Here is a 23,653-nt window from a genome sequence, read left to right as displayed (position 1 = left end):
TCCATTCAATGTACATGTGTTCTAAGCACATTCTAATCTAAGAAGAGCTTACAATAAACCCCGGCAAGATTTTTCTTTTTTGTCTCATCCATACATAATCTTGTAACAGTGTTTTGAGCAAATCAATCCTAGTTTTAAACTTAAAAAAAAAACAAGTTTAATACGTTTGAACTAATCTTGTGGAATAAATATTGCAACTGTCAGAGGTGAAGTCTCAGGTTTACATTCTTCTCCAGCTAAGAAAATATTACCAAATTCAATTTGAAAAATGTTATACATTTTATATTAGATACACCGTGAATCGAGTGCAAGTTTAAAATAAAAGTGAATATTGAATTTGCATACCTGTTGCTTCGCCAGAAGCTTTCTTTGTTTCTTTGACAGCGGCTGCGGTTCGGTGCTCGGCTGAGCTTTCTGTTGCTCCTTTGTCTGTTTGGCATCCGCTTTAGCCGCCTGCGCCTCCTTTTGCTTTTTCTGAAAATTGTAGTTGAATGTCATTATGTCACCGAGCCATTTAGAGGGCTTTGCAAAGGCACTCAGAACAGATGGCCACTTGGGACCTTAAGGTTCTGGAGTGGAAACTATCGATTACAAGGTAGATAGACAATATGATTGTCTGTCTATCTTGTTTAACACGTTCACGCCGGGACGAAAGTCTACATTTATCCGCGTGAGGCGCGACTGTCTTATCGCGTTACGCTTCGAGGGAAGGGGCAATATCGCTGCGAGTTTGAACACGCTTATTGCGATATCATAACAGTGCGAGGCTTCTTATCTAACTGATCAAACATCATCTTACTACAGTTGTCTTTAAAGAACACTAATATGGTACAGAAAAGTTATGATAGAAATAATATGCGAAAAATTCCTGGTAAATGCATGGTATATTCACAAAAAATAGGGAACTAAAAAATTCACATTTTAAAATTTCGAGAACAAATTAACGATCAACTTTTGAACAAAGATCGTCACAGAGAAATCGAAGATGCTGAAATAGAAAAGAGAAATCCATCAAGGAAACGTACATATTTTCTACAACAATACAAGGGGCTGCCAGGAACACGAAAACGATGTAAAGAATCTCACAATTATCAAAAACACAAAACAGATTATATGCCGCAAAAAAAAGGAACGCCATATTGTACGCGTTATAAGGGCTAGCTCACATTATGCTTATAATGTTTTGAAAAGTTGCATCGATATAAATATATTTATATTTAATTTTTACATGTAATGTTGAGAAAAAATAAAATCTACTTATTTATAATGACTAATTTTCTGGAAACGCGTGATCCACAAGTGGATCACGCCGCTCCGCGGAACAGCCAAGTGTGATCCATGGGTGAATCACGCCGCCCCAAGGAACAGTCAAGTGTGATCCACGGGTGGGTCACGCCGCCCCAGGAAAAGTCAAGTATGATCCATGGATGAATCACGCCGCTCCAAGGAACAGTCAAGTGTGATCCATGGGTGGGTCACGCCGCCCCAAGGAACAGTCAAGTGTGACCCACCCGGTGGGTCACCCCGGCGTGAACGTGTTATGTTCGTCAGAAAATTCTGAATGAAGGTCCGACTGGTCCTATTGAAAATCTGAAGGGAAGAAGCCTATGTCTAGCAATGAAGAACGTCGTATGGATGAAATGATGATTATTGATTAAACAGATTCCAACCAGCCACGTTTTCATCATCATGTCAGCCCAAAGATCACCTCTGTGTCTGGTCTTGCGCTTCCCGTGAACTTCGTTTACCTTATCTTTATTGCCTCCTTTGGCGAGCTGATTGATATGCGCCAAAGCCTGTTCCCACGTTTGCTTCCGTTGGGGCTGATCAGGTTTCTGCTGAGGAGCTGGTTCTTCCGGTGCCACCACACCTGAAATCGCAACACATTACATTTATATATGTTACACTTTTGAATTTGGAGAAATACACACGACTTTTGTAAAACCAATATTTTTAATTACAGCAAATATTTCGAAGACACTTTTTGAGTAAAAACTAAGAAAATTACAGTAAAAATGACAATAACCATTTTAAACCACCACATTTTTTAAAAATAATTGGTTATTTTGATAATAGTCTACTACTAGCTATTTTTTACTATTATCAATATGTCAGTTTCTGAACCCTGATTTCCTTAATATTTTGTGAGTATTGTTAGGACCGTTAATAAAAAAAATCTGAATTAAATATTTAGAACAAAGAAATTTTGATGTATCTTAAACGGAAGTATCTAAACCGTGATCCATTTATTCTTAGACTCCACCCCGTACCTCCCCTTGTCATACTTAGCGATTCCCTTCATCTCCCTTGAGAGAAGATTTTTGCTCTAAGAAACTTGTGTCCCATCAGTGGGAACGTTAATGTATCAGTACCAGGTTGTTTGTTTATGTCGGTGGCCTGCAGTAGTTGTGCGAGGGGCACATCTGCACGTCCGCCCACAGACAGCGTGACACCGCCCGAGCCCGCTCGTCTCACTCGCACTACACCGCTACCGTCTCCACCACCTGTTTCACCAACAATATATATGTTAAGTATTTATAAGTATAAAAGCTATAAAGGATTAAATATATAGCTTATGTAATTTTAATTAAAGTATAACAAACCCTAACAGAGAATCAATGTTTCCAGAAATAATAACTAACATAATGACAATATAAGAAAAAAATGTTTCCAGTATTCCGATTACTACATATTAAAATTAATTATTATTTACTATTTGTTTCTGCAGACTGTACTGCCAAAAATTATTGGCCTGTCGCATTTCAAAAAAAATAAAATAAACTAATGAAATATATTTTCGAGTGATTTACTCTAAATAGGTGTATGACAAATATGACATTCATTCTCTTAAAGCTTTTACATCTATAACCAATCACCTTATGTATTATCTAATTACAATATATACTATATTTCGATCATATTACATATATTTAACTCTATATTAAAATTTACTGTTAATTAATTATTATAGTTTAATTTGCAGTTAGAAACTACCTGAATTTAATCTGTCACAGTCCAACAGTAAAAACAATTAAATATGTAAAATATAAGGGGATTTTAATTTAATCAATGATTTGTATTGGAAATTAAAGATATTGTCTTTGCTATTCTGACGCATTCATAAAGAAAATATTACAGAACATATTTTAGAATTATTACTTTATAGAGGGTGATTGAATATAGGCGGAGAAGATTTAAAGCTATTTTGCAGCAAATAGCTTTAAAGCTATAGCTTTTATACCTATAACATATCAAGGTCAGTATTTTGGAATAATAATATTTAGTACAGATCTTCAGTATGAAGAGCTCACCTAAGGCTCGCGCTGCATCCTTCAGCTGCAGGAAATGTTGCAACCGCTGCCGGTTCAGTTCTTGCTCTTGCTGCATCTCCTGAGGATTTTCGATGGGTTTCTCCTGCTCTTCTGCAGTTTGATTCTGTAAAAATTATTTTCTATTATAACATTTGGACATTTTACAAATTTCGTCCTATCCATTGAACAAAAAATACATTCTTTCACTGGCAACACAATACAAAAAAATAAATTGTTAATCGTAATCATGTCAACCGATAAACGCAGCAAGGCATAATATATTACCTTTATATCATTTAAAAATAAGAACAATATAATTGTAATAAGATTATTTAATTTAAGAAGATATGTGTATTATTTTCGACCTTAGATTAAATTTAGCGATGCATTGTGTTCATTCAACAATTCAAGCAGAAAAAATAATAATTTTTTTTTTCTAAAATAAAAGCAGCCAAATTTACTCCTTATTACATTAGCTAACTGCCAGTATAAGTCCCGTCATAATTGTTCTAGCCATTTCAGAGATTAACCGGAACAAACAGATGTACAAAAATTTAAAAAAAATGTATTTTTGGTATATATATACCATGTATATATTTACATTAGCATTACATTAACATAAACCGGTTATTTTAAAATTTATAAACTGACACTCAATTTATTTGTATAGATTTGTAAAATATTACAAAGGTGTATTTATTTTTGATTTTTATGCAAACTGTACAAGTGTACTCTTCCTGAATTTTATAATTTAACTTCGATATTGAAATTATCGTCGAAACCGCTTATTAGTAATCTCTGGGGGTAGCCTGTGTCCATCAAGGAATGTGCTACGGTTAAAATGATGTTGACATAACGTAAACATTGTCTCTTTAGCTCTGCAGATATCATCTACCTCACCTTTGTAGTGAAAAAAGTGTTTTACATATGGTTATTGCTTACTTGCTGTGCAGCAGCCCATTCCGTTTTACCCTGCATAGCCCTAGCTTCTGCCAGCTCCCTGTCGCACTGCTGCAGGCGGCTGCTCACCTCCGCCACCTGCTTCTCTGCCGCTTGCAGCTCCTGTAAGACAAATTATTTAATTAACCAAGCGCAATTATTAATACACAGTCCACTTTATAATGCTTTTAGAAGCTCATACTATTTACTTTAATTTTTAGAGGCAGTATTAAGGTTAATAAAATCATGTAAAATAGTGTAAATATCTAAATCTCTGTAGCACAACTGGTTTGTCTATAACAAAATACTTATGTATATAATATATCTCGTACATTAAGTTTTATCTGTTATATAAGATATTCGTCAAAAATAATTTTCGTTTTTTTTAAAATGTAAATATGGTTGAATCCAATAAATCTAAAATAACATATAATTGCAATAATAAATTATATTAAAAACAGTTACAATAGTACCTTGGTTGTGGTGGTGATGAAAGAGTTCATCTTGGTGAGCTGTTCAGTCAAGAGTTGGACCTTGGCTTGGATAGCAGGATTTAGCTTCTGTTTCTTACCTGAAAGATAATGGGAACACTCCTAAAATTTGTGATGGTCATTGGATGTACATTTATTTTATTGTATGCAACACATTCTTATTATTATTTTTGGTACACCAATACCTTACTCAGCGTCGCGGTTACGTTCCAAAAAAAAAAACACCATTCAAAGTGAATTAAGATTTCTTACAACAAAACCATGATAGAAGATAGATTTCGGGGTTAAGAAAATATTACTTTTTGAAAAGAAAAATGAAAAAAGTAAATATTTGAAAAACAAATATAATATAACTACCAATAAATAAATTGGAAAAATATTTAATTTTTTTGTAACCAGAAATAACATGTAAAAATTTATATAAATTTATTACTCTCTTTTTAAAAACCACAACACACTACACACGATGTATTTGAAACTAAACTCTAAATTGGAAAAACTATTAAAATTGCGTTGATTTTTAATTTAAAAGATAATCCCCAATTTTGATGGCATGGCGCAATTAGAAACATGTGTTGCCATCTTTAAGAAAAAAAAAAGAAATTAAAGACTTTAACTCAAAACCACGCAGCGACAAAAATCTAACGACGCACAGTGAAAATTAGTACTGATTAAGCAGAGAAGCAACTTCGAAAAAACGTAAAACGAAACGACGCAAAGCGAGGTGTTGAGATATTGCCAAAAATTTACTGACAGAAAACTCAAGGTAATGTCATTTATACTCTTATCTCTCACACACTTGTGTATTACACAATATATTTACTACAACCTATTGTATGTACAAAAAAAAATAATATAAACTTAAGAATGATTTTAAAGATTAAAAATATACTTATTGTACCCGCTAAAAAGCTCACTCATTCATAGGTCAATATATACGATTTTATAACAAGTAACCAAACGACGTGGTAAAGTATTATCTTTGTTAATACAAGAAGTTCATTAAACACAGGCTCTGCAAAAAGTATATTACTCTATTTCAGAGTATGCTCACGATAAACATATTTGGGAAATTTGCTATTTTAATTTTAAGAAAATGAAAATTTCTTAGTAAATTAATCAAAGAAAATGACACTTCACAGCTTTCATCCGACATTACTTTTTATATGAAATTAAAAGTAATAACTATCAACACACACCGTAGATCACTCAAAATAAAATATAGTTAACGCTCACCCTTCCTTTTGGCGCGGTGATGAGCGAGTGCAGCCTTAGCATGCTGCGCTCTCCTGGTGGCCGCCTCGATCGCCTCGGACATCGTGGAGGCCACTGCCCTGGTATACGACAGCTCCCCGGCCAGGGCACTACGCTGTTCCAATAGCCGTGACTCCATCTGACACAAATATTATATTTTATTAAAAAAATATAGACCACAGCTCTCATATATCGTTGAATGGGAATATTAAAGGCGTGTATGTAATAACAAACATTGTTATTATTATCCAAATAGGATCATTTACACCGACCACCTGTGAAACGCAATTTACGAAATTCCACCCGCAAGAGAGGATGAGAAGACATTAATTTAACCCTTTAATTGTTAAATTTATTTTTGAGAAACTTTTTCTGTCGGCATAATTATTTTCAGACACGCGAAGACGAGAATACTCGACATAAACAGAGTAAAATGTTTCTGCCTATAAAAGTAGGCAATCATGAATAAAAATCAAATATTGCGTTTTGATTTGGTTTTTTATAACATATATATTTTTATTCATTGTTAATTAACAAAATTTATTTCTTTGATAAAAAATATCACAAAGATAAAATTAAGGCATTGTAGGAATAAAAACAGAAGCAATGAAAGGTCAACTGAAATTTAAGAAATATAAGTTACAAAACTAAAAATTTATATTAAGGGCAATGATAGCTTAAAGAAAGGCGCAGCTACCATACTACCTTGCATATTGGGCACTAACAAATATTCTAAAATGAACATTTTTAAAGATATTTATTTGTCCTTTTTCAGGGAATAAAATTACAATTGATTTATTTAATAACAACACGAATGCAATTTTCTTTAGTTCCTCTAAATTATGAAAAAAAAAACATAGTTTCGTTCTGACGAGTATACTCGTGATAAACAGTTAAAGGGTTAAAAAAGTGCATATTTTCAAAATATAGCCCTTATAAATTTTCAACTCGGTCTGAATATTTTTTAAGCATCCTAAAATTACCAAGAACTAATTTTATCAAATAACACACACAAAAGGCAGTACATGAGAGGACAGCTAATGTTATATACATAATAAATGGTATATGCATTATATAATTACTCTCCATTCATTAAAGTCGCAGTAGTGTAAAAAAAACTCATGTTTCTTGCACAGGGTTGGTTGAATTTTAATTTAGTATTTTATTTTAATTTAGTCAAAGAATTTTAATTTGACATTTTAAGTGTCAGATCATGCGTATTAAAGCGCAAATACGTGAACTATGTCTTTAGTTTTCGAATTTTTAAAGAAAAAAATTTTCCTGATATAAATATATGTCGATGGCGACTTTCAAAAAAGCTAACCTTCTTAGCGCGCTGCCGCTGTTTTTTGGCCCTCTTCTTGCCCCTGTCGACATGTCTCTGAGGTCCCTCTATGTACTGCAGTAAAGCGTCCAGATCCCTTGGGTCCTCTGCCCTACCGCACCTCCAGAATGATCCTCTGCAAAATATTTAAAGTATTTTTAACTTTCTATAGTACCAAGAATAAATTAGTATGTTTTTAAAACTTACTATCTCCATTCATGTTTAGGTTCACCACCGTAAGGATGCATTTGCATAATCTCATCCAGCAAATTTATTCGAGTCATGCAACTTGTATAAAAGAACCGTCATCCACGTTAGTCATCTAGACATCTATCATTTTCGGCAAAAGTTATTCTTTCCAAAACAATACAATTGAATGATTTTAAAATCAATTAATTGTTTCAATTATATTTGTACGAATGTACATTTTGAAAACTCTTTTATTAATGGCAGAAATATAAGGACTGCAAGTCAAAACAATCTACAGTCCAGCAAAGTACAAAAATAATTAAAATTCTGTCTTACCCAGAACAACCTGATGAAGTAGAGAAAACACTTGTATCTCTGCTGGACATTGAAACTGTTGCTTTCTGTTGCGGCGCACGACCTTGTCTTTGTTGTTGTTGTTGTTGTAATTGCTGCTGGTGTTCCTGTTGCTGTTGTGCTAGCTGCTGCTGCTGTTGTTGTTGCTGTTGTTGCATTTGTTGCTGATGGTGCAACTTTTGTTGCTGCTGCTGTAGCTGTTGTTGCTGCATTTGCTGTTGCATATGTTGTTGTTGTTGTAGTTGCTGTTGTTGCATTTGCTGCTGCTGCTGTTGCAATTGCTGCTGCTGTAATTGGTGCTGCTGAAGTTGCTGTTGTTGTTGCTGTTGTTGCTGTAGTTGTTGTTGTCTTATCTGTTGTTGTTGTTGAGGTGTTAAGGTCGGTTTATTATGTATAGGTAAATCGTATATCGGTTCCGGTTTCTTCTGTTGGTTCTGTTGAATTTGTTGTTGAAATATCTGCTGTTGTTGAAGTTGCTGCTGCTGCTGTTGTTGTAAATGTTTCTGTTTTAATTGCTATAACAATAATAATAATTCACAAATTGAGTTTTTTGCACATACAATTCTTTTTTATATATACAGGATGATTGGTTATAAGTGTAAAAGCTGTAAAGCGGTGAATGTAAGTAACATTTCAAATCAATTTGCACACCATATCCAAAAATCAATGGTTTCACAAATAATAAGCAACACATATTTTATATAGTATTTCTGAAATGACAGGATATTAATTTTTGGAACACCTCAAATCACTCTGTATAAGCAAAATTGATCAAAAATATCATTCATCTTACCTGAATTCTTATTTGTTCCATTGCATTTGGGTTGACCTTTCCGTCAGTTTTCAAACTGGAGAGCACATTGGTCTGCACTGGTACAGTTCTTTGAAGAGCCTGTAACATTAAAAATGGATTTATCCTTACAATAAAAAATTCAATCCTCATTTTTCAGATGTTATTTCTTTCAAATATGACTTTTCTGACATTCTTCATATGCCATCACAAACAAAAGTGATCACTACAGATGATTTAAAATGCATAATAATATGAATAAATATATATGTATCTCACTGATCTATTTGTATCCGACTCGATGATACAAGTTCTCTTTTCACAATTAATCCACTGCTTCAATCATAGACTGTGTGCTTGATATTAAGTAGGTAAACAGATGCGGATATATACAGGGACTTTATTGTACGAGGAACAGATCTAGATGTATTTATATAAGGTCAAAAAATGCGACCCCTAGCTTGGCTGCACTTGATTGCCAGTCTAACTTGGTCTCACGTACTGTGAAAATTACCTTATTTTAACTGCACAGCAAAACACAGTTTGTGTTATTTGTAATATAGTTATATAATTATGTGATATATATTGTTTTTTTTTTTCATTTTTAAATCTAATTTTGGATCAGAATATAAGTGTTTTTCAATAAGAAATAATCAGAGTTTACTACCATGAACAATATTTATAGCAGAATTCTAGCCATGGTATGGCGTCAATGTCATGTGTGGTTTTAAACATTACCAAAGACTCGTACATCACCATTGAATAATTATTTACCTTGGGCTTTTGATCAGGTTTCTCGGAGACTGTCATTTTGGCCATCTTGTCTGCAAGCTGCCGCTGCTGTTCATCAGGAGTTGTCCGCTTAGGCTGTACTGGAGCTGACGTGGTGGTGGGCGGTAAGGTCTTCGGTAGGGCCTGGAAAATATACAAATATTTCTTTTAAAATAGAGTACACGGAGTGGGAGAAGGTGATGTAAGTTTTTAATCTATTTGCTTTAGGAACTGCTACCGTCTTCATGCAAAGAGTTCATAAAATGCCGCTCCCGATGGTAGCCAATGTTCATTAAGAGGATTAAATATGTACAATTTATTTACTAATACAATTAATCATATATATTTGATACTGTCAGCCTTAGTTGCTGTTCCAGCTACGAGAAACTCACAAGTTAAAACAAAGAAGTCAAATTTTACTAAACTGTAAACTCTTCCTTACAGCAATGTAGATTATTCCGCGTCGTGTTAGGACGCATTGCACGAATATCTTCGTATAACACGCATTATCTATTTACCATTATAAATTCCGCAGTAGAGACATACACAGTACACGAAATAAACTGTCCCCCCCAAACTAGGAGGACCCATGATACATTCAAGGTTGCAGCAAGTTGCTGAATAAAAGCAGTGGAAGACCAGTGCTCGTATCGATCTTTAGGAGGTGGTGAAGGCTTGCGCCTTGCAGTGGACATCCAACGAGTCATACGTTAGACGTCCAATGATGATGATGATGGTGGCAGAAATAAAACATATAAAATAAATGATAAGAAGCACGAGAAAGTTATAAAGGGAACTTGTGATAAGTGGTATTACACTGTTGAAAAAAGAACAGGGAATAGTGCCATCGGGAGCATAAATTGGTTAATGCAACCTATATCAATCTCAAGTTATTCTGGCTTACTTGAGAAATGACTACCACATTAATTGTAATTTGAAAAGGACAACTGGTCATTCAGATATATTTAAAAAAAAAAACATAAGACCAACTTACCGGAGGCTTCGGTTGCGGTGTGACCGGCTTCGCAGGTTTAGTTTGCTGCGGTGTCTCTGTGGTTTGAGTCTGCACGGTCACCTGCTTCTTTTCAGCGGCCGGTTCTGCCACTTCGCCCTAGGGTTAATTACATAATTCTATATAACTATATTCTTAATGTCAAATAAAGGGATGGATTGGTGAATTAAATGCTTGCTTGTGATTTTCACATGACATCGGCAACCCAAATTACAAGCTGAAGAACGCTGCGAATTAATATTGACCACCGATCTGTACCCAGAACTACTTATGCTACTTGGAACATTGTTAATTAATGTATAATTTTGTAATAACAGCCATTGTAACGCACATGTAAAATGTTGCCTATAATTAAGATCGATTAATGGTGTCCTATCCTATTCAATTAAGAGTACACATAATAACGCCTCGTTGTTGAAAAGTAATTGATGAGGGTAGATGGATAAGAAGTAACTTGTTCGTCGGTAAGGTAAAACCTTTGACTCTGTGTTTGGCACTAATCGGTGTAACATAACTCCTGAAGATGCCCCGTGGAGGGGTGGAACACCTGTTGATTGATTTAACGGTGGTAGTTGTGTAATTCGCATTGTTTGCCGCATGCGCATTTATCAGCGGGCTGGCGGGCGGTGCACTTTGTTGCACGACTACCACTGCATGTGCGAAAGTGGCTAAATATTGGTCCTTTTCTTACTTAGGATGGAGTTCCGCAAAATAACGCCTGATTCCATTAAATATCTGAGCTGGTGATCTGACTGGCTGAGAAAAGCCTATAGCGCTAGTTGATTTCTACGAGAGCATCATAATGTAGAAGGAGACGGTTGAGCGCGATCGGAAGTGCGCTGATCCTGGTCCGCGGTCTCAACAGACATGTATATATTGCTGTTTGAACGTTTAAAGATACATTATAAATAAAAAGGTTTACTCACATTGACACTTTTACATTTCTGCTTCTTCTTGTTGAGTATTGACCTAAGACGCTCCCTAGTTTCGTTGAAGTTCCTCGGTACGGGGGTCGTTAGCGGAGGCTGTAGGAGAACAGGTTATATGTATTTAATTACACTGTGTAGCCAGAATATAAGCAAGGCATGCACCTGTTATGTGAAACTTTCTACCAACAACAATAAAATGGTGAAAGATAATAGAAAACTCTAAAGTAAATAAAATTAATTTTCTTCGACGACTAAAAGTAGATCTATCTATATTAAATAGTACAAGATATTATTGGAATTTGAGCAATATATGAGGTTTGACGCATCAGTTCATTTTAAATATGTGTGGGCAAATTTTTTTTGCACAATATGACCTTCAGACTGCAAATTAAAAAAGATGTCAGACACATTACCAAATATAATGTTTAATTTAATTAATAATAAAATAAAAGAATATAGGTTATTAAGTGACAACCACGAGCCGGTGGGGGGATACCCACGCCGCGTCTACCCCCTCCCCCCACCAGGTCAACTGACAACATGGATAAGGTCGCAGGACAACGCTAGATGCGGGCAGCGACGGACCTGTCATTGGGGCGACCTTTGGCCAGGGTAGCTCATGAATTTATTTGCAAAATAAATAAAAATTTCCATAAATAAAAAAAACAGTTAAAACAAATATAGTATGAGCTCTTAATTCGCAGGGTAATGAGGGTAATGTTCCATAAATATGCCGCGAATACAGTATCCGTGAATCCGGAATGCTCACTTATATGGGGTTTTAGGGGATACATACCTGGATGACAAAATAAAAAAGCAAATATTTGAAAACAAAAACCAATCTAATTGAAATTTTTCAACATTTTGATTGACTCATTCGCTGCCAAGGACGCGTATACTCGTCTTTGGCAGAGTGTCACGCATTTCCAAGACGAGTATACTCGTCCTACTTTAAATACTTATGTCCGTCCACATATTGCCATTTCTGGTATCTTCATTTATTTATTACACATTGATAGAAGTAGTAGGAACTTCATCTTTATTTTCTGATTAATCCGAATCATACACCACATTAATTCGTGGTCTTTTTTTGCAATTGGAGATAGACTTTCGTCTGATTCAGTCTCGAAATCATCATTTAGAAAATATTTTTTATCTGAATCAAAATCACTGCCATTTGATATATCGTCGACCATTATAACTAAATTGAATTGTATAAGGGATAGAACCATTGAGAATTTTCACTTTGATAGTATACCTGATACAATGTGTGATATCACTGAGCAAAACTTGTTCAAAATTTTATTTCACAACTAATAATTTGTTAATCCGAACTCTACAAAACTATTGCGATTACTGATAAGAGGTGTTGCAGGTACTCAGCTCGAAGTGAAATAAAAATACGCGGCACTATATTATCCCGTTATCTGACGAGACACTGTAATCAACAATAGTGAATTTCTAAGTGTTGCCAATTTACAGAATGCTCAGCTACAGTGTCTCGTTTTATTGCATTTTCATTACTTTATCCATCTGCGTGATTTATTATTTTTATTCTACTAAAATGTAGGCAAATACGAAAAAGGATATCGAGTCCTTTTGCCTTTCCATTGCCAAAGACGAGTATACTCGTCTTTGGTTTTCTGCTTCTAAATGATTATGTATGATAATATATGTGCTCTTACCAAAAAATAACAGGTTTTTGGTAAACCATAACGCGCAAAATATAAATGGGAATGGGGATGACTTCATATAATTTGGGCTTGGCAGCGAATTGATTAATTATCTTAAGGCTTGAACAATTATTTGAAAAATATTGTAATTATCTCATCAGGAATGTGTCTCTTAAGAATAAGACTTCGTTCCACAGACAGATCAATGTCCATAAAGGGATTTGCCATTCTTAAACCTTCACTAAGATTTTTCAAAATAAATATTACGTTTTTAGTGCTTGTTGAAGCCTGATCTTCAATGAGCTGTGAATAGAACATTTTCTGCAAGTTGAGATCAGAGAAAAGAACAAGTCACTTACAGCGTGTCCAAAAACGGTGCAGTAGCAACAAGAGCAGGGCTGATCCGAAGCGGCCTCCCCTGCGCAGGCGCCACCGCCGCTGTGACCCACTACACACACAAATAAGTATATAAAATGTAATAAAATATATATATAAAAGTTTCCATTATGACATTACTGCTAAATTAAAAAAATTCTTCTCATATATGTTATATATTACTAGTAATCTATGTACAAATACCACACACTTTTAAACACTAACTGTCCCTCTACATATTTATAGCTGTAATATCCATAAATATTATAATGAGTGGAATAGATTAACATGTTAAACGGGGTAATTGGTTATTTGTGTGAAAAGCTTCAAAGCGGAATGTACATCTCATTTTATCTTTAAGACTTTTACACCTAATTCCAATCAAACTGTGTAAAGTAATCACTGAAATAATAAGTTACATTAATTTTTTTTCTATTGGAATGTGACAGGCCAAAAGCTTCTGTCAGTACAAAGTTTGCAGGGACAATTTTTATTTTGTAGTAATCCAAACTTTTAAAATGTTTTATCTTACTACATTATCATAACATTATTCCTGAAACCATTGATTTTTGGTATACCACAACCAGTGCCATACACCGAGTCATCATAACTCGGTATTTGGCGCTGGTCGGTGTAACATCTCCTGAGGATGCTCTGTGGAGGGGTGAAACATGTGTAGGGTGAATTAACAGTGGTAGTTGTGTTTCGCTTTGTTTGCCGCATACGCATTTATCAGCGGGCTGGCGGTGCACTTCATTGCACGACTACTGCTGCATTGCGCAAATAGCTATATAAAATATTAGTCCCTTTCTTAGTTAGGATGGACTTCTGCAAAGTAACGACTAAATCTATAAGATATTCCTAATTTGCTTTATGGTTCCAAAGATATCGTAAGGAGTCAGTAAACAGGTGGAAATCTCTTATAAAAATAGTTTAATTTAGTCCCATAACAGAACTTACCTTTGCAAATGTGCTGCTGATGTGAAGCGTTCTCACACACCTTCGCCGGCGGCTTGGCTGGCTTCGGTAACAGTTTGGGCTGCTTCACCTCCTTCTTCCTCTCTTCTAACCCATTCTTGGACTTGGCCTCCATATCGTAGCACTGCTTAACGATGTCGCCCAAGCACACTGAATTGGTGACGTCAGACTCCTTGCAGCTACTGCAAATGCAGTCGTTAGTCCACTTGCAGTCGCTCTTTGGAGTATCGCACGCGTCGCTCTCGGACTTGGTCTGACCATTTCTCATCATGTTTCTAAAGGCGACGGCATTCAACGTTTGCTTCGCATTCCTTAAAGCCTGTGCAGAATACTTTGCGAGCAACTCAGGATTCTGTGAACCGATAACTGATAGGGGCGTCTTATCTTTAGAGACTTCAATAACACATTCTTCACTTTTATCGTCTACTTTTAATTTCAAAGTTTCCTCAATGTCTTCATCAAGTAATTTTGCATCTATACTGGAACAAATTGATATGACATGCTTCTTGTATGTATCTGGGACGGGCAAACCTTGAGTTATATATGATTTGATTGTATAAAAACTATCTAGAAGATTCTTTTCGCCTTTTGATGTAAGAATGGCTTCACATTTGGCGAGAAGTGCTTCATTTTTACTTTTCCTCTCGTCTTTATCATTCACTTTTTGCGCTTCTTTAACTTCTGTTTCTGTTTTCTCTTCTTTATTAACAGGTTTTTGTGGTTCAACGTTTGTTTTTTTAATGGTTCTAACTGAGTTCGCTTTCCCTATAATTTTGCTAAGGCCTTTAGCGGCTAATATTTCAGCTTCACTCGCGATTTGAGATTGCGGAGTTGGTTTTACTGGCGGTGGTGGAATTTTTGAAAATGTATCTTTGAGGGAATTCTCCAGTTGCTCAAGTCTGTATAACATCACTAACCATTCATCACCAGCTAGAGCTTTCTTGGGTAAAGTTTCCATAAATATCCTGTTCATTTCCCTTAAACGCTCTGTGAAATATTCCTTCTTTCTATCTAAGCTCATGGTTGTGAAGTCGGGGACGTTGACAGGTTTTTTAACGGGTAAGCCCGTGTGTTCCAGTATAACATCAGCAGCTATTTCAGGGTCGGTTAGAATCCAATTGACTAACTGCTGTGACTCAATACAGCGTCGCACAACATCAATGTATTTGAACTTCAGACTTTTTACTGTAGTCTTCTGATCCTCTGTCATCTTTGATAACTTCATTATTAATAAATCAAAGGTGTTTCCAGCTTGCGGACTAAATAGTTTCGTTATTTGCTTGAGAGATTCCTTAGATGCAGTGCAGCTTTCGTTCTCAGAGTCATTTTCCCCTTCCATACTTTTTCTAATTTCTTCTATCTTCTCTGTTATTTTGTCTGTGTGATTTACACTCTGTTTTCCCGCTAAATCGTGAATGAATAATTGGAATTTGTCTAACATCGTTTCTATTTCATTTTCCAGTAACTCTATAGGTATGCTTTTGAATTTTGTTGCTACAAACTGTTTCCATGAATTAAACCTTGATTTAACTAACTCCCGTAACTCCTCCATACTGAGTGCGTCTTTAACCGAGTTGTCGAAGAGTGTGGCCTCTTTTGTTATCATCTCTTGCACAAGGATATTCTTACCGAGTAACTCCTTGTCCTCTTCTAAGCATTTAACTATTTCTGGACTCTTATTTTGCTTAACATATTCAAACACCTTATTATTAACTATTTGAGCTGATATAGAGAATAGCAGATCTTTAAAGTCTTCTTTATTGTTTTTATTTTTCATAAGACTTTGTATATCTTTTTCTTCCTTCAAGAGCTCGGAGAGTTCCTTGCTGTCGAGCTCGAATGTCATTGTACCCATAACATCGCTGCCTTCGAAATTATTCTTAATCCTACGGTTGTTTTTGCGTTTGGCGGTGTTTTTGGTAACCTTGACGCTGTCCCTGGTCTTATTGAGTTTTAGTTCGCGAATTTGTTTGAGTGTCTCCGGTGTGAGCTGGGCTTCGTTGTTGACATCGGGCAAGCTGCTCATAATGGACGCAAACTCGGGGAGTTCAAATGACGTGTTCGCGAATTCGGACAACTTAGACGCTATTTCGGGCATGTTGGCAAGTATCTGTGGCATGTTTTCGACTAACTCTACTAACTTCGTGTTTGCTGCGCCCAGGTCTATGGACTCGTCGGAATCTATTTTCTCGAGGAACTCTGCGTTTTTATCTAAACTCATCATCACTTCGCAGATGTGTTCTAGAGACAGTGGGCCATCTTGTGTGTCCTCCTTCTCCTTTCCGTCCTTATCTTTAATACTGTTGTATGAGTTGATGATGTTCTGACACTCTTCCATTGCCTTCTTTATCTCCAAGCCGAACGTAACATATTTATACACATTTGTGTCTCTACTGGAGTCCACTACAATCTCACAACTGTCCACTTCACTCACTTTCATTTCGTTTTCGGTTTCATCTTTTACTAGGAGCGGTGTACGACGGGCGTTCAAAGGTACATTCATCACTTCAGTAGTTATTTGCGATTGGAAGTCTAACACCTTGTCATTGAGATCGTTTCTCTGTAGGAATTTGTTAACGGCTATTAACCGCTGATTAGGTTTAGGGGAATACACAGGCATTGGTTCTGATGAAGTGGGTGACATCTCCTGTAAAGGTGGACTGATAGACTCCGGATACTTAATTTCCTGATCTTTCTGTTCTTTAATTTCTTGATTGTTCAACGCAAAGTTCGCAAACTTCGCTAGACAATCCTTCATCTCTTTGCACATATCTCCTTCCTTTTCTCCCACTATCGTTTCCGTGTCACTTATATTTTCTTCTCTATCTAACGGAAAGGCTTCCGGCGGTTCTGCTTCCGATCTGGTCTCATCTTTCGTCTCATTTTTCGCGTCTATATCTACATTCGCATCTGCGGTTTGGGCCGGCAGTTTATGTTTGAGCAGTTGGAGTATTTTGTGTGGTTTGTTAATCGAGGTCACGATAGGCTTGATTTTTCGCTTGGGTGCGGCGTTAATGCGCGGTGCCTTAGGACTAGCTGTCCTCCTTTTGCGTCGCGGTAGATCTTCTACCAACGTTACGTTGCTATCTGGAAGACTGAAAGAAAAAAATACATACATGTTGCAATCATTTGTTCACTTGAATTAAATGAACTAAATGCAGTCAATCGCCATTGTCTATCTGATTAGAATGGAAATTGAAGTTCAATGTTTAAGACATACTTTCGAAAATATAATAGCCATTTTCAATTAGTTCCTTAAGACCAACAGGGTAAACTTTCACTAGCTAAAATGATTTACTGTTTGTCGTTGTAAAGATAATGTGAAGTATTTTAATGGGTTTAATGACGTTAAAAAGGTTAAATTTGCAAGTAAAAAAAATACAAAATCAATTCTAAAATGTACTAATTACGTGTGTAGTAATTGAACAAAATGGCATATATAAACTAGTTTTTTTAAGGTTAAAGTAGTTTTTAAAAAATATCTCGAATTGTCAAGTAAAATATGAAGGAACTTTTCCCCCAGCTACTACACCAGTGAATAGTTCATTGCAATTTTATATATTTATACAATTCAGCTAAACTTTAAATACATAAAACTTATTAACTAAATAATCGTTATCATTTTGATTGGTATCAATTAACATTATCATTTAAATGCCTTATTGGGAACTTACGGGACTTTGCCTTGGAGAAAGTTCACAGAGTTTAAATTCCGAGGTACAGTTATCCTGATTCACAATGGTACTAACAAGGCCCTTAGCTACTAAATGTGTACTGGCCCCTTGAGCCATCACTCCCCGAGGGAGATTTGAGTATACTCGTAAATAAAGGGAGGCATTTAGAATTTGGGAAGATCAATTAATTTATGGTCTTACGCTTTAACGTGAATGTACATGGTTACCAAATTCTCCAACTTCTATTCCTTAAAAAGTTGCCTATGGCAAACTGGATCACCTGGGTATCATGTAATAGCCTCCCCACGCCATCACCGTTTCTTTTGTATATGATTATTACGAATTATTGAGTATTCCGAATTTACCCTTTTAAAACTACCTGCCATAACTCCTAATGCTCTACAGCATTATGATTACGATCTGTTGTATGACAAAGTAGTTGGGGACCGTACCTCTCTCGCTCCTGCCGGAGCTGGTCCTCCAGCCACATCCGCAGGCGGTGGTAGTATAGCTGCTGATCCCGCATGTGCATCACTTTCCGCCGCACCTGGTACACATAGAGGATCTACTTTAATTTAGCATGAATGTTCACGACAGCTGTGACAACTTGTTAATAGTTATCATCAATATCATGTCAACGGATAGGCGCCTGCAAGAAGTTTAGATCACCACGATGAATGGTCTTGCGCAGCCCCCGACCTTGACTGTCTTCGGTCCAGATCCGGGGTGTCTGCCTAAGCCTCGTAGCCACAACACGAACATCTTTCATCGGCAATGACCGTTGGTTGCGTAAGCGATGTGCCACTTTAGACGAACAATTCTAAATACAGCTGTTCTGATTCGACCGCACAGCGAAGCCCAGCGCATAGTCCTCTCCGTTGCTATTCTTGCGTTCGTGAGCCTTCGGATAAAGCCCGTAAACCGTAACAACCGTAAACAACCACATCTTGGATCAGCAAGTCATTCCTGGCAACACACACACACGTCACGGACCATTTATAGTGATAACTTGTGCGACATGACGTCAAAAGAGCGAAATTTGATAGAAGAAGAATCAAATTAAGCTCCTCTACACACAGCTCCACAGTTTCTGCTACCATTGTCCAGCGAGATTGCCGACAACTATTAGCTTCTCTAGATTATCAGAGCTCCTCCATGCAAGGTAGCCCAAATAATGGTGTATTATACAGATTGTGGATAGCTGTGTAGATGCTAATAAAGAAGTAATTCATTGACATAGCCTAAAAAAAAGTGAGAAGAGTTGGGTTTGAAATTAACGGCTGCTGTGACCTAAGCAAATAAGAAAGATGAATTTCAGCTCGATAGGTTGCTACTATGGTAAAGCAGGCAGGTATTTCTGCTGTATTAGTGAATGTACCTCTTTGAAGCGCTGCAGATGGTACTCCGGACAGAGAGCGCGGCAAGGCTGGTGGGGAGGCGCGGGTGGAGGGGAGCCCGGTGGTGGAGGGGCCGGAGCACATCCACCGACCAGCTGCGTGCATACCTGCAACAAACAGTCATGTCAACTTTTAATACTGGTATCTAGAGAATCTTCGGGGCGTTAAGTTTCTGAAGTAGAGAGCACGGGCCGGCAAGCGCATAGTAGAACGTTCACCCACAAGTGACAAACGCTTAAAAGTTTTCGAAAGACGCTAGATACAAGCCGCTTTCTACCGGTCCTATTGAAAACCTTTGGTGGCAGGTCTATTTGCAGCACACATCTTACGACAGAAATGTTAATTATTTAATAACGAGACCCAAACAAAAATAAAACAACAATTGAAACAATTACAAACTAAGCTCTTTTTTCTGGTCGCCCTCAAACTGAACCTGAGCCATATACATAAATAACCAAAACAATTATCAGCTAGTATGTTTTATTTATAATACTTAATAAATTACGTATCTCTTGTACATTCACTTTTTAGCCGATCGACGCCCACTGCAAGGCATAGGGCTCCTCCAAAGACCGGCATAATAACCTTTCGTGAGCTGCCCGCATTCAGCGACTTCCGGCGACCTTGACTATGTTAATCGTCTACCCACGGTGCGTCTACCGGCTCGTGGTCACAACTCAAGGCCCTTTCCGGACGAAATTTCCATGAATCATGTCCTTATAAATCCATTAGTAAAAAAAAAATCAATAATCACAATACCGTGGAGAGTTTTTTCTGTCTCCTGTACACTTGCAGCTGTCTCCGGTGCACTTCCGGCAGCCGACGGTACATCGCCATCAGCTTCCGGTCCACCTCCGATAGCCCGAGATCCACACGTTTCCTGTAAAACTATTTGTTTAGTAACTCGTAAAAACTGCTAATCAACAGCATTGACATGCTTGAGACTGATATCACGATATTGTAGCCTGTAACAAATTTCCTTACTTTTTTAGTATATGAGGTGAGAACATTTTTTTAATATATGTATCATAGTCCCGGGGTTACCTATGCGCATGCGCAGGCGGGGGACAGGCTGCACAGTGACGCAGCACGCGGTCCATGAGGCGCTCGATGCCGGCTATGGAGCGAACGAGTCGTCGCACTGCGCCGCAAAGCCCGCTCGCACCGCCCGACCCGGACACGGATCCGGAACCGGACCCTGACCCTGAACCAGACACGGAACCGGACCCCGTCCCTGAGCCCGTCATGGAACCAGTCAGCGACTCGGATACAGACACTGCAAACATTATATAACATATATTAATACGCGAAACATCAGATGGATTACGTCTCTATCTCAATAAATTATAAATAAAAATAAAAAGTTAGTGCGAAAAGAGAAGGAAACAGATAGAGAAGAAGTGTCAAATGGTAGTCAGACTAGACATTACAGGAGCTGCAGTTACCAACTAGCATTGTCAATACATCGGACAAAATGATACAATCGATGGAGACAGTTAATTGTCCGAGTCTAAAAGAAACAGAGTTCTTAACAGAGAGTACAACTAAAGATAGAAAAACAAACAAACATTATTTATTATTGTATTACACATTGATTATAAAATTAACACTAAATAGTTCTTTTAAATAGGAATTTGACCAAGTACTTCATAAATGCATTCAATAAGCAAGAAATATAATTATTTATTTTACTCATTGTCCAAAACCCGATTCTATTAAAATAAAATTCCGCAAAACATTGTTGGACCACTATTTAAAAAATTAAAAACGCACATTAAAAGTAAATTGACCTAAAGAGGATATTAGTCAATAAACATACATTCAAATGAGAAGCACCCTTGGTAATGACATCGCTTAATTATTTTGTTATATCCATTAATTTTTTATATATTTCGTATGTTTATTAAAGTATATCTGACGGTAAATATAAAACAATTTTATAAACTTTTTTTAAAAACGTGCGTTATTGTTCCATATCTTCCTGCTTCTTTTCCACAACTATAACATCTTGCAAAGCAAAAAAGAGTCAAAATTAAAAAAGAAAAGTTAGTGATTAACAATAGTTCTATTAAGTTCTTATATTAAATAAATTAATTTTATATTTATCTTTAACCCCTTTACATTATTAATTGGTTTGGAAGCATTCTCTATTAAACTAAAATTGGCAAGCATTTACATTATTTATTTCAAAGTCCCACAGCTGATAGGTTCATACATAACAAAATAAAAATTTTAATAGATAGCATATGCCAATTAAAAAAATATACATAAAAGAATAAAAAAGCTAAACATAGGATAGTGAATTATATTAGAGGCACGAACGAACTGTAAATGTTTAGTCTGTGTGCAGTATGTCATCACTATCATTCTCCTTTTATCACATTTCCTACCACAATTTTCTGTCTCACTCATTCATTGTCATTCGAGATTGTTTATATTAAGATATGGTAAGTACATAAGTTGATATGTGTTTAGGCAATTTTACTTCAAAACTCAACTATCACAAACAGACCAAAGAGAAATCTTGAGGTATCTAACTAAAAACTTGTTTAAAGTTAAATTGATTACTGGTAACTTAATCGGTCTAACTTACAATCCCCCTAATCTATATATTCCACTATTTGATACAATATTATTAATTAACACTAATGCTACATTAATTATACTATATTACAAACACATTTACTATATTTACATCTATATAAATTACCTACTAATATTTCAACACCGTTACATCCCTATATCGGTTTGTACATAACTCATTTATTTTTTATTACCTGCACCGGCGCAGCGGTTAATTCACTCATATTTTAGACCCAGCGCCGAATGCATGTCCATCTCGGAAGTATACCCTGCTTACTATACTAATTCCTATTGTTTAAAAAGTATCGCCTATCTAGCGAGCGCGTATGCCACTGTGCCTATGGTTGCTAACTAAAATAATTGAACACTAAAATATTATGGCTGTAGTGGCCAGTAACAAGTGTGATATATTTTTTATTGATATTAATATAAAACAAAGAGAAATAAATAGACAAAACTTACAGTCATCCATGTCAGCAATGGAGTCGCTCAGGTCTCGATCAGAGCCCATCTTCACCAAGGACATTGGATGGTTATCTGGTGGTCTGTAATCAATAAAAATACAATTAGTATCATTTATATACAGTACTTAAATTAACTTAAATTACCATTTATTATATATAGCCTTTATGCGGAGGAATTTTTTTAGGAAAGTATTGATTAGTTTTGCAGCGGTTTAAAAATGAGTAAGGGTAAATCATATTATTATAGACATAGCCAGTTTTTGTATGACTCTATGAGGTACTAAAACCAATTCTTCTTTTCAGCTGATTGGCGGTCACTGCAATCCCTAAGATGACCGGTTTGGCGCTGCCCATATCCAGCTACTTTCTGTGACTTTTTGTTCATCGACCACCAAATATCCTCGTCACGTCTATCAGCTCGTAGTCGATTCTCGAGAATATTTCGGGCCCGCTGCATCAGTGATCTTGATAATTCTGCGGATCTCATTTCTGATTCGATCTCGCATAAAAACTCCGGTCATATTCCTCTCCATTGCACCTTAAGTCTTCTATGAGGCCCGTTGAGGTGCCATTAGGCCTACCTCAGTAGGTGGATTGATGACAGATTAAGGTCGAAGGGAAGTAACTGGATGCGAACAGCGCGAGATCACTCATAGTGGCCTATGACATACAGGAAGAAGATATCATTAGAAACAACCTGGGTTTTTATTTATGCCATCAAAATTGACATTAACAAATACATTTAAAATGAAGAAGGTAGGAAAGCTAGCAATAACTATAGATTATGAGTATATCCATTTTAGTTGTACCAACATATCACATACATGACGCCCACAGCTGGGCAAATGTCTCTCACTTATACTCATAATAGACTAGTGTTGCTATTAATCAAGTTGCATTTTTATCTAACTTACTTCGCACCCGTTCCGTCGCCTTGCTGCAGCTCTCTTCCCGAAGGCTCAGGTTCGATGTCACTGGCGGACTGGATATATTTAAAATTTAATTATTATTTAAACATTTATCTTTCAATCGTAGAAATACCAATTTACCTTAGATCTTAATTTTCTTAGTTTTAACTAAAATTAAAAGTAAACTGTCAAATAATATATCTTATTACGGCATTTAAAATTTTTGGATCGCTTGGT

General features: G+C 36.3%; 1 protein-coding gene across 7 annotated transcripts in view; it reads right to left on the bottom strand.

Moving 5' to 3' along the window:
- The window catches only part of LOC137927471 (uncharacterized), a 53,393-nt gene that overhangs the window by 9,272 nt on the left and 20,468 nt on the right, over positions 1-23,653 (bottom strand). For 5 of the 7 annotated variants that reach the window (XM_068771284.1, XM_068771285.1, XM_068771289.1 and 2 more), the window contains exons 16-36: positions 23,423-23,490; positions 22,507-22,589; positions 20,506-20,737; positions 20,221-20,341; positions 19,443-19,568; positions 18,517-18,629; positions 14,373-17,485; positions 13,397-13,485; positions 11,362-11,460; positions 10,418-10,534; positions 9,427-9,567; positions 8,656-8,754; positions 7,845-8,377; positions 7,320-7,455; positions 5,978-6,134; positions 4,724-4,821; positions 4,254-4,373; positions 3,312-3,435; positions 2,373-2,504; positions 1,749-1,870; positions 346-474 (exon numbers count right to left, since the gene is read on the bottom strand). In XM_068771284.1, the coding sequence (XP_068627385.1) occupies positions 346-474; positions 1,749-1,870; positions 2,373-2,504; positions 3,312-3,435; positions 4,254-4,373; positions 4,724-4,821; positions 5,978-6,134; positions 7,320-7,455; positions 7,845-8,377; positions 8,656-8,754; positions 9,427-9,567; positions 10,418-10,534; positions 11,362-11,460; positions 13,397-13,485; positions 14,373-17,485; positions 18,517-18,629; positions 19,443-19,568; positions 20,221-20,341; positions 20,506-20,737; positions 22,507-22,589; positions 23,423-23,490 (5,952 nt within the window). The remainder of the gene's footprint in view (positions 1-345; positions 475-1,748; positions 1,871-2,372; positions 2,505-3,311; positions 3,436-4,253; positions 4,374-4,723; positions 4,822-5,977; positions 6,135-7,319; positions 7,456-7,844; positions 8,378-8,655; positions 8,755-9,426; positions 9,568-10,417; positions 10,535-11,361; positions 11,461-13,396; positions 13,486-14,372; positions 17,486-18,516; positions 18,630-19,442; positions 19,569-20,220; positions 20,342-20,505; positions 20,738-22,506; positions 22,590-23,422; positions 23,491-23,653) is intronic. The other 2 variants (XM_068771286.1, XM_068771290.1) reach the window with 1 other exon arrangement.

The sequence above is a fragment of the Battus philenor genome, unplaced genomic scaffold (assembly GCF_028537555.1).
Source record: "Battus philenor isolate CCGP_79_NKW_IND1 unplaced genomic scaffold, ilBatPhil1.0.hap1 SCAF_30, whole genome shotgun sequence".
Lineage (NCBI taxonomy): Eukaryota > Metazoa > Arthropoda > Insecta > Lepidoptera > Papilionidae > Battus > Battus philenor.
This window is presented reverse-complemented; position numbering and strand designations above follow the sequence as displayed.